The sequence below is a fragment of the Corapipo altera genome, unplaced genomic scaffold (assembly GCF_003945725.1).
Source record: "Corapipo altera isolate COAL_440 unplaced genomic scaffold, ASM394572v1 268, whole genome shotgun sequence".
Classification (NCBI taxonomy): domain Eukaryota; kingdom Metazoa; phylum Chordata; class Aves; order Passeriformes; family Pipridae; genus Corapipo; species Corapipo altera.
The window spans coordinates 1,561,071-1,572,065 of NW_020884901.1; the positions used below are offsets into that span (position 1 = coordinate 1,561,071).

The window sequence follows — 10,995 nt, forward strand, 5'->3', positions numbered from 1 at the left end:
GGCGGCTCACGGCGGGTCTCCTCCCCTCTCTAGGTCCGTAGGCGGAGGTCGGAGCGGCCGCGGGTGCCAGCGCGGGGACGCGGCCCGGCGCTACAGGTACCTGCCCCTTCTGTCTCTCCCTCCCTGCGCGGGGCCGGGCCCGGCGCGGGCATCGCGGTTGGGTATTGCTCGGGAAAGCTGCGCGGGCTCCCGGCCGAGCGGGGCTGGGACACCCCTTTCCCGGTCACCGGGAAGTGCGTGTGAGCAGCCGGTGCCGCCGCAGTCGGTGAAGGCCGAGGAAGCACGTGCTTCCAGCGGGGAGCCCTGCCCGCCCGGCCGGGAGCGAGCCTTGGGCTGCCGCCATCCCGAGGAGGAAGGGGCTTTGGGGCTCCTTGGATGCTCTTGGAGATCGGTATAGTGGAAACTGAACGTGTGCCAGGGCACAAGTCACAACCTCGTAGTCTTCAGCTTCTCACGATGTGACTCTTGCAGTCAGCCAGGGACAGGCTGAGTGGCTGCAATAGCTGTGTCTGGTTAACAGCTGCAAACCGAAACAACTCTGATTAACGAGAGGTGCTTCTAAAAACGTTCTTTTTTGGGTTCTTCTTTGAACCCTTGTCTTGTGTATACATGCATTTCACTGGGCACGATGCCATTCCTGTGTGCACACCCAGCTGATACTTCATGCCCCAAGAGAGCAGTATCTGCTTTTATCTGTAAACTTCAAAGCTTCCTTTTGAGCTTTATGTGGTGTTTGTAATAGTTGGGAGGTGTAAGTTTTGTTTTGTTTTGTAATTTTATCTCGCCAAATCTTGCATCATTTAGTCTCCTCTGATTTCTTCACCTCCTGCAATCTCAGTGCTCTGGCAGGGTTGTGTTAACAGTGTCTCATCAAGAATCAGTGTAGTCTTATAAATTCTTAAAAGAACTGCTGAAAGACAAAATAGTGATACTTGTTTTATGGGAGATCGACTGTTCTTCATTCCCAGTACTATCAAAGAAGAACAAACTTCCTAGGGAAGTGATCTTCCAAAGAAGAAGACAAGAAATAAGACCTCCCTTATTCCCCAGGTGTTGAAAACAGGGAGACTAGAAGGGGTCATACTGAAGATTTTTTCCTGTGATCTTCAAAAAACCCAAACCAACACACAGCAAACCAACCCCTACAGAAAACCTCAGAAGACAATCTAAACTGATGGGTGCTGTGGGTATTAAAAATCTTGCTAAAAATATGTGGCTTCCCTTTAAATTCCAGACAAGTAGTGTGGAAAACATCTCAAGTCTTTAGGATACTGCTTCAGGAGAATTTGTCATAGCACCTCTACTTTTTATTCAGGCTTCATTAAATAAAAAACAGGTAAAAATTATTGTAAGGCAAGATATAAACTTGATTTTTTTTTTTACTTGTAACGGACTTCAGTATGTATTTAGGAAACAACATCTGAGAAACACCCACTTTATGTTATTACTTTAAATCTTTCTAACCTGCCTTTTAGAAAACAAAAAAGTTCTTATTGTTTTTTTTCTTGCTGCTTTTCCTTAGGTGTGCCAAAATGTCAGAAAGATCGGATATTCTTCACTTCAAGTTTGACAACTATGGAGATTCGATGTTACAGAAAATGAACAAACTGAGGGAAGAAAACAAATTTTGTGACGTTGTGGTCCATATAGATGATGTTGAAGTTCACGGGCATAAAATTGTCTTTGCTGCTGGCTCTCCCTTTTTAAGAGATCAGTTCTTGCTGAACGACTCCAGAGACGTGAAAATCTCTATCCTGCAGAGTTCGGAAGTGGGGAGGCAGCTGCTTCTCTCCTGCTACAGTGGCATCCTGGAGTTCCCTGAGATGGAGCTGGTGAACTACCTGACTGCTGCGAGCTTCCTGCAGATGAGCCACATCGTGGAACGCTGTACCCAGGCCCTCTGGAAGTTCATCAAACCGAAGCAGCCGCTGGAGAGCAAAGAGTGCGAACAGCAAAGTGACTCCTCGGAGCTGAAGGAACATCAGGGAGATGACGACTCTCTGCAGCAAGACTCGCCTTGTATCCAGCCCTCAGAAGACAGCATGGACATGGAGGATAGCGATATTCAGATCATCAAGGTGGAGTCCATCGGGGAGGTGACAGAAGTTAGGAACAAGAAGGATCAGAACCAGTTTATTTCTTCCGAACAAACTGCCCTGCATTCCTCAGAGCCTCAACACTTTGTTATCAACTCCACCGTTGAAAACAGAGCAAGTGAAATAGAGCAAAACCACCTCCACAACTATGCCCTTTCCTATGCCGGCAGCGATAACATCGTTCTGGCCTCTAAAGATATGTTTGGGCCCAACAACCGAGGGATAGACAAAGGCCTCCAGTGGCACCACCAGTGTCCAAAGTGCACGAGAGTATTTCGGCATCTGGAAAACTATGCTAATCACTTAAAGATGCATAAACTATTTATGTGTCTGCTCTGTGGCAAGACATTCACTCAGAAGGGCAACCTCCACCGGCACATGAGAGTGCACGCAGGCATCAAACCATTCCAATGTAAGATCTGTGGGAAAACGTTCTCTCAGAAATGTTCCTTACAGGACCACCTCAACCTGCACAGTGGGGACAAGCCCCATAAGTGTAACTACTGTGACATGGTTTTCGCCCATAAACCCGTTTTGAGGAAACACCTTAAACAGCTGCACGGTAAAAATAGCTTTGACAATGCCAATGAGAGGAACGTGCAAGACATAACGGTGGACTTCGATTCGTTCACGTGTAGCGCTGCTACAGACAGTAAGGTCTGTCAGCAGGCTGATGCCAGCCAGGTACTGGATGCAGGGAAGCTGCCTCAGGCTGTGCTCAGTTTAAGAAACGATAGTACCTGCGTCAATTAAGCAATTAAAACCTGCCCTGTGCAGGGATCATGACTGAGAGGAGCAAACCATTGGTTTGGGTTCTTCCCCAAACTGGTAGTGTGCCCCGAAAGGCTACGGATGGTTGAATTGCAAAACCTGGCAGGTCTTCATCCATCGTTCTTAGTCTTACTTGATATTTTCTGTGAATAGCAATCCTCCTTCAGGTTTCTGTCTGTGTCTCTACTGTGGATTATGGGGTTAATTATTTCATTTCTCTCTGATTAGGAGACTCAAGACTAACACCTTTTGAAAGACTGTTGCTGTGGGCTGCAAGTAAACCATCTGCTGTACAGTTAGAGGCCTCTCTGTGTCTGGGCAGATGGAGGAAAGAGCAAGGAGGACAAGTCTGAGAGAAGCCGATTTTTTTTTTTTTTTTTAAAAAGCACTGGATAACTGAAAACACTCCATATACTGAAATTTAAACTTACCTCTTAAAATTACCTTTCTCTGATCTTATCCCTAGACTCCTACAGTTAAAATGAAGTATTTTTGTGTCACTTTTTTGCCCTTTCTAAACTTATTTCAAGAACCTTCTGCTGCCAATCAATGCTCTCTTAATAGCTCTCAGGGTTTTTAACCTCAACATGCATTATGAAAAGATGAAACCCTAAATGATTTGGCAGGGTTAGCTGATCATTGCATAGATCTGTTCAAACTGAGGATAAACTGCAGCTCTGGAATGTGAGAGACTGGTGCCTGGAGTGCAAGTATGACCCATTTCTTATGCTGGCATACCTGGGATTTTTAAAGGGCACTCACCAGTGCATGTACTGAGACAAGCTAAACACTTCAAAGCTAAAAATTATCATCCATCTTCCATACGTTTTGCAGCACAAACCACAACAGCTGTTGGGTTTAAAGCAAAGCTGGAGTGGAGAAATACTGCTTTTTGACACTGTGAAAAGAATCTGTTTTTAAAGCTGCAATGTATAACAACTCCATGCTTTTTTTTTTTCTGCCTTTTTTTCCCCCCTCTTAGTTCTTGTACGTCTCTCTTTGATGTCTGATAAGGGCCACATGTCAGTTAACTTGAAACAAAAATACCTGCTATAAGAACTTAAGCAACATAAAGTTTTTTGATTTTGTTGACATTTTTTGAAGTGACCTGCATAGTTCACAACCATTAGTGTTTTACAGAGCCTGGGATGAGGTATAGGTAGCACAATTTCTGTAGGTTAATATATCAGCTATTGACTGTACTCAGCAATACCTCTTGTATTACCGCCTTAAACATCCAATGTAGCGGGAATGGCACGTTCATTGGGATTCTGGGATTACACTGTATTGCTTCTCAAAAGTGCCGTGGAATTATCCGCATCCCAGTCGGGCTGAAAGCAGCTTAATGGATCTGAGGCACACCATTCCCAGTAGAACAGCACTCTTAGTACACTGAAGTGTAGCATAGACTAATAATCAAATGGCTGATCCTCGGCAGAGAACTGCTGTTTGTGTTTGGAATAAGCATTTCTTCCAATGCAGCTCTTTTCCACAGGGTTTGCCACGAGGCTGAGATTATGCTTCCTACCTAAACGTAGCACTGTCGGTGTGTTTGAATGAGGGGTGGGGGTGAAAGGCTGCTATCGTGTGGTTAAAAATGCTAAACAGGTATGACCAAAGGTGTGTTGGAGCAAAAAGCGTTTCTCGTATGTCATTATCAGAAGTTGGTCTTGCTCTTCAGTTCTGTGTGTGTAGGAGCCAGGATTTCCTTACACAGACAGTTCACTGATGGACGATAAAACGTGTTGATGTTGCGGAAGGTTTTCAGAAATCCACATACTTTGAAGTAGAAAAGGAAGGTGATTCTGTGAATCGGTTTTTGCAATTGAGTTCTTGAACTACTGTACTTGACTGTTACACGAACTCTTACATGGACAGCTATGAAGTAAGCAATGGAAATGGCATCAGGGCATTCATCTTTCAAGTTGTAGCAAATATATTCAGGCCTAAAGTCTAACTATATGAAACTTTTTAAAATTATTGTTCAGGTTCCTGGGGCAGAAAATAGGTTTGCATGGGAAGAACTGTTTTTCCTCTTAAAGCCACCTGCTTTCAGAATTGTTTTGAGCTAAATTTGACCGTGACAGTTGCATCTGACACTTGCCTTCTGCCTTCAGGCAGAGAATCTTCTGTATTGTTCAAACATCTGGATAATCTTATTCACTGTATGGAAAAAGTTACAGCACTAACGTCAAAATGAAGATAGACATGGAGAACAGGAGCTTGCAGAGCCAGGTCAATGTCCTGGAAGGTACTAGTGAACAATCCAACCCAATACGAATATGGACGTGAAAAAGAAAATGGTCTTCTGCCAGAGAAAGGAATAAAACTGTACAAATGCTAGAAAGTGGCAGCAAAATGGACAGTATTGAAAGTTTTGTCTATCTGGGAAGTATTGGGTTTTTGTGGATTTATGAAGCTGTAATGTTACAGTAAGGAAAATACAGCTTGTTGAAGTAGCTGTGGGTGATCTGAAGCTGATATGAAGAAACAAGGGGTTTCCTAAGAAACAACAAAAAATTTTTTGGGTAAGATATGTAGGTTTTTAATCCACCCTGTGCTGTGGCAATTTGAATGTCTGAGAAGGCCGAGACTGCTGGTGGTTCAGTTAAAGGCTGCTGTGGTCATTTGGAAAAAGCAGAAGTGCAGAAGACTTTGGTCAATGAAAATGGACACATCTGTTGGATGAAAAGTGACTTCTACTAAGGTCTGTGCTTTCAGCCTGGCAAAAGGGTGCAGACCAAAAGATTTATGCAGGAGATGGCTGCGTGACTCCAGAAACACTGGAGATCTAAGGGCACTGGTGGTAGAGTTCATCTAAGATTTGCTCCTATATGGAAAGACAAGTGAAGAGTATAGAAGAGGTACTAGAAAAGAAAAATGTGGCTAATGCTTCTTCTCTGAATTACAGATTCAAATGGAGTGAGAATTACTATAAATGGAGAGGCAGCTCGGTTATAGAAGAAGATGAACTTAATTGTCCATGTATGTAAAATGTTGTCTTCATTGCAATGTCCCGAGTAGTGAAAGACTAGATCCATTGGTTGTTGCTACTGATGCTGCATATTCAGATGAGGACTATGGCAGTTATCATAATCTGTGTGTTACTGTGTAGAATACTATTTGCTGGTAAGTGGATAGTCTCACAAGTTAATGTGCTGTACAACTTCCTGCATATCCTAAAAATAACTGAAGTCTATTACAAAAATATTTTAATAACTCCTCAATATATTAGGATTTTTTTTTTTTTATGTTGGCATTTTATTTATTTATTTTATATAGAAGAAGGAATTCTTAGAACTCTTAGGTTTGCCAGAGGTTTGGGCTCACCGCTTCTCTGAGTGGTTGTAGCTTGTGTAGCACGTGTTCCTGCAGCACCCGCTGCAGCTGCACAGCCTCCTGCATAGATCAGGGACGAGTGTTTCCTTAATTTATTTTTCTTTTAGAACACAGGTTTTGCAAGTTACTTATTGATAAAATTGAAGTGTCAGTCTTTTTCTCCCCTGGCTTTTTGGCAAAACTTAGCTGCCGCTGAACTGTTGTTGAAATAACTGAAAAATTAATTTTGTGGGGCTGATTTTGGTTCTGGAGTCGTTGGGAGGAGTAAAAGTGAGGAGGGAGAATCAAAATGTGATACAAACGGAAACTGTTGAGAGAATTCTAAAGTCACGCTAAATGTCGATTTTTAAAAAGAGAGGGAAACAGTGGTGCCTCCTGACTTGGCAAGGGGTGAGAAGGCAGGACGGAAGGACGTTTTTCCTTTGAGATTGTATAATCGATGGACTGAGCATTAGCTACCTCTTCAGTGACTGGGCAAAAGTCTTACACTACGTGTGATAACCAAAGCAGGCGGGTCGGCGGCTGCCGGGCGGTGTCCCATGGCCGGGGAGCAGCCAGCAGCTCGTCCGGGCGGCGGTTCTCCGTTCTCCCGGCACGTCCCGGCTGGTGGCGAGGAGAAGCCCCGGCCGCCGCCCCCGGGATGCCTTACGGGGGCCGACGCGTCGCTACCTCTCCGGGCCGCGGGGCGAGGCGCGCCCCGGTGCCGGTGCGGTGTCCCCCGGCGGCAGCCGCTGTAGCAGTGCCAAGTCTTCTAATAAACGTGCTGCTAACTCTGTGTGCCGCCGCCTCTCCTTTCCAGCGCGGGCACGGCGCGCCGGGGGCGGGCGGGCGGAAGGGGCGGGCGGGGAAGCGGTTCCGGGGCGCTGCGGCACCGGCGGGGATCGCGCGGGGGTGCGGGGACCGGCCGGTGAGCGGGGCGCGGCGGGCGGGCCGGGAGCCCCGGACAGCGGGTCCTGAGCCCCGGACAGCGGGTCCTGAGCCCCGGGCAGCGGGCGCGGGTGGGCAGGGCCCGGGGAGACGCTCCGGCGGCGGCCGCGGGTCCCGCCATGGCGGCGGACTCGGAGGTGCTGCACTTCCAGTTCGAGCAGCAGGGCGATGCCGTGCTGCAGAAGATGAACCTCCTGCGGCAGCAGAACCTCTTCTGCGACGTGTCCATCTACATCAACGACACGGAGTTCCAGGGGCACAAGGTGATCTTCGCAGCCTGCTCCACCTTCATGCGGGACCAGTTCCTGCTCAACCAGTCCCGGCAGGTGCGGATCACCATCCTGCAGAGCGCAGAGGTGGGCAGGAAGCTGCTGCTCTCCTGCTACACGGGCGCGCTGGAAGTCAAGAAGAAGGAGCTGCTGAAGTACCTGACGGCCGCGAGTTACCTGCAGATGGTTCACATCGTGGAAAAGTGCACCGAGGCTTTGTCCAAGTACTTGGAGATCGATGCTTCCATGGAGAGCTGTGCCCAGGCTGCAGAGGGGTGCCACTCCTCAGATGCTGAACTGAGGAATGGGGATGAGGCTTTAGATAAAGACTGTGAAATAATTGAGATCTCTGAAGACAGCCCAGAGAATGAAGAATACCCGGTGAAGCAGGAGGAGGGGGATGGCCCACGGCCCATGGCACAGAGCTTGGTGTCAGAAAGGAAGGACACAAAATCCCCAGAAATATCAACAGTGGAAATCGGGTATAAGGATGATGAAATCTGTATCTTCAGAATGGATTCTGTGAGTGTAGCGAATGTAGAAAATGATCATTTTCCTCAGCCTTGCACTTCCTCTAAAACAAATTTGTATTTCCCAGAAACCCAGCACTCTTTGATAAACTCTACAGTTGAAAGCAGAAATACAGAAATGTCAGGAAATCACTTCCAGCCTTTTGTCAGTGACAACCCAGAAGGAACTCCTAGCGGGGTAAATGGGTTCCAGAGCCTGGAGGATTCTGGCAGCTCGTGGCGGCACCAGTGTCCCAAGTGTCCGAGGGGGTTCCTGCACCTCGAGAACTATCTCAGACACCTCAAAATGCACAAACTCTTCCTGTGTTTGCAGTGCGGCAAAACGTTTACGCAGAAGAAGAATCTCAACAGACACATCCGGGGGCACATGGGGATCCGGCCCTTCCAGTGCATGGTGTGCCTGAAGACTTTCACTGCCAAGAGCACACTCCAGGACCACCTCAACATCCACAGCGGGGACAGGCCCTACAAGTGCCACTGCTGCGACATGGACTTCAAACACAAATCTGCTCTCAAAAAGCATTTGACTTCTGTTCATGGGAGGAGCAGCAGCGAAAAACCAAACCTGAACACTATTACAAAGGTTAAAATAGACTATGATTGACAGCTGGGTGGCTGTGGAGTCAGGCTCCACAGAAAGCTCCTGGCTAGTGAAATTCTAGATGCAATTCCAGCTCCAGATCCCCATGTAACAGAGAGAAGCACAAACAGGTGACTGGTGATCCAAGGCAGGCCTTGGGGTAGCAAACTTGGCTGTTCACTTAAGGTTGCTGTTGCTGTCAGTGGAAAAAAAAAAAAGGTGTTTCCTAATTGAAAGTAAACTGCAAATGATGGGAAATTATTTCATGCTTCTATTATTCTGAGCATGTTCTGATCCCCCCCAATGATGTTTTACATTCCTGGTTTCAAGGGCAGGCACCACTGACTGTCAAACTATTACTGATACTGCAATAAGCTGAAGCCTGAGCCATGGTGTTGGTAACAGCAGCTGAGGGAAGGGGATGTTTGTGTTTATTCAGTCCCATCCAAGTTCATGGATCATTTATGGTGAAATCATCTCCTTCCTTGCCCAAACTTTGCTAGATCATTCAGCAGAAAGAAGGTGTGTTTTCATGCCCAAGTCTGTGATGTTTAGGAAAGGATACACAACAAAAACTTCCTTACAAGGAAGCTCTCAAATCGCCTCTTGGAAATAGAGAATTGGTAAAAGAGAAGTAAACAAACAGTATTGCCTTGCAGTTCATTTGTAACTGGATAGTCCTATGAGAAGGACTTGCTTTTAGTTTAAGTTCTGGATTTTTATAAACTTTCTTATAATATTGCTTTTTTTCTGTCATACCAGTGTTTTGCACCTGTATTTGAGTAATTTCAATTAAGTTTAGTCCTGTTTACTGAGTTGTAACATTTGCCCTCATTTTTTACAGATGTTAGATACATACACTCATGTGAAATTCAGCTGTTTGCTGTTGCATAACCACAGTTTTAACATTAATTTTGAAAATTAGCAACAGCTTAGACATAGGGGTCTCATACTCTGATTCTGTGACACGGTAACACAGTAAAGATGTGTGTTTGCATAGGTGTGTTTGTGCTTTGTCAAAGCTCATTTTGGTTTCATTATGATCATTGAGAGCCCTGTGATGCAGAGTCTGTATCCTGAATGTGTCTTTGACTGGTACATGTTTCTTCCACTTAATGTGATATAAATAAAGAGTTAATTCAGTTGTTAATATGAGATAATGGTACTTACAATTAGCAAAAAGCAGTAGTTCTTACTCCTGTCTGTATCACACTTTCCTTCAAGTTTCAGAAGTGCTGTTACAAGTTCTTGCTCCGAGTCCAGACATCTGGCCCGAGTGCTCCAGAATCTGGCTGGTTCTAAAATCCAAGATAATAGTTTTTAATGTCAGTTCGCAGGTTACACTTTCCTCCCCTGTGTCTGTGAGTGCACCAGCCACTGTTTGGGGTTTTACTGATCAGCTGCATGAGGGACTGGGTGTGTCCAATGTCTGCCATGCACTCTTCTGTTACTGCCTGTTACAGGCACGGTGAGGTGTTCGTGTGGGTATTTCCCTCGTGGGCACTTCCCTGTGTGCCAAAGGGGAAGCAGATGCTGATCTTTTGAGGTGCATCTTCTGTGGGAGCAGATTGCGAATTATTTTGGTCGTGCATGTAAACATGAGAGGGAGTTGTGTTGTGTGACAGGCCACCAGCATGTTCTGTTCAGTGGCTGCAGTGTCTCAGTGACCTTTGTGAACAAACCCTGGTCTTGTGCACATGTTCACATTCAAGGTGTTTCCTCTCCCCTGTCTGTACATGTAACATGTCCTGTCATAACACAATAAACGAAATGCAAACAAGGCATTGCTTCAGAAATACATCTCCTTTCTTCTGAACCAAGTTAACAATTCTGTGCATACCTTAACACTTAGTATTTTGGCTTTGCTATGGTGAGTAAACAAGATGTGAACAGAACACGGTGTTCCAGCGACAGTCATTTAGTAACACGTTTCTCTGCCCTTCAGAGGGGTCTGTGTGACCCACTTGTGCCATGAACTCTTCCCTCTCTGGAATGGCAGCTCTGCACTGTCGCTTTCGTTAAGAAACTGTTGATCTCTCAGTGCCCAAAGGAGGAAGGTCCATCCAGGTTGTTTCGGGGGGCGCTGGGATGGAGCCAGAGCCCCGGTGCTCCCCACACGGCCCTGGGCCCGCCGGCCGGAGCGGCCCCGGCCTCCGCCTCCTCGGCAAGGACAAACGACGTGCTCCAGAGCCCGCCTGCACTCCTCTCATCCTCCTGAGCGCCAGCGATACCAAAGTTATTAATTAAAAATTAAAAAGGACAACAAATAATCGGCCCTAGCGGCCGCGGAGCGGCTGAGGCGACGCTGAGGGAGGAGCGCCGCTAGGCGGCGCTAGTGACGCCGAGCGGCGCTCTGGCCACGCCCTCTCTATGTCCGCCGCTTCCCCCCTGGCGGCGGGGCCCTTCCGTTACGCGGCGCGTCTGCGCCGCCGTCTCTGTGGTAACTCCCCGTTCCTCCCTGGCCGGGCGCGGTCACGTGCGCG

The 10,995-nt window shown here is 46.9% G+C and overlaps 3 protein-coding genes across 5 annotated transcripts in view; 2 read left to right on the top strand and 1 right to left on the bottom strand.

Moving 5' to 3' along the window:
- Positions 1 to 10,477, bottom strand: part of RABGAP1 (RAB GTPase activating protein 1) — a 74,158-nt gene extending 63,681 nt beyond the window's left edge. The window contains exons 1-2 of one of the 2 annotated variants that reach the window (XM_027649696.1): positions 10,353 to 10,470; positions 9,683 to 9,810 (exon numbers count right to left, since the gene is read on the bottom strand). The gene's annotated coding sequence lies outside the window, so the exon portion shown is untranslated. Of the gene's footprint in view, positions 1 to 9,682; positions 9,811 to 10,352 lie in introns of both variants that reach the window. The other variant, XM_027649699.1, reaches the window with a different exon arrangement.
- ZBTB26 (zinc finger and BTB domain containing 26) lies at positions 7 to 6,114 on the top strand. Of its 2 annotated transcripts, XM_027649717.1 has the most exons (3): positions 7 to 96; positions 1,523 to 2,780; positions 3,096 to 6,114. In XM_027649717.1, the coding sequence occupies exons 2-3, from the start codon at positions 1,533 to 1,535 to the stop codon at positions 3,108 to 3,110; spliced, it is 1,263 nt and encodes a 420-aa protein (XP_027505518.1). In that variant the 5' UTR covers positions 7 to 96; positions 1,523 to 1,532; the 3' UTR covers positions 3,111 to 6,114. The 2 variants fall into 2 exon arrangements, with proteins under 2 accessions (XP_027505518.1, XP_027505517.1); XM_027649716.1 differs by having other exon boundaries at positions 1,523 to 6,114.
- ZBTB6 (zinc finger and BTB domain containing 6) lies at positions 7,144 to 9,662 on the top strand. The gene has a single exon (XM_027649718.1). The coding sequence runs from the start codon at positions 7,253 to 7,255 to the stop codon at positions 8,534 to 8,536; it is 1,284 nt and encodes a 427-aa protein (XP_027505519.1). The 5' UTR covers positions 7,144 to 7,252; the 3' UTR covers positions 8,537 to 9,662.
- Positions 10,478 to 10,995: the final 518 nt, after the last annotated feature.

Coding starts and splice junctions, on each gene's coding strand:
- ZBTB26 (XM_027649716.1), top strand. CDS start 1,533: ATGTCAGAAAGATCGGATATTCTTCACTTCAAGTTTGACAACTATGGA.
- ZBTB6 (XM_027649718.1), top strand. CDS start 7,253: ATGGCGGCGGACTCGGAGGTGCTGCACTTCCAGTTCGAGCAGCAGGGC.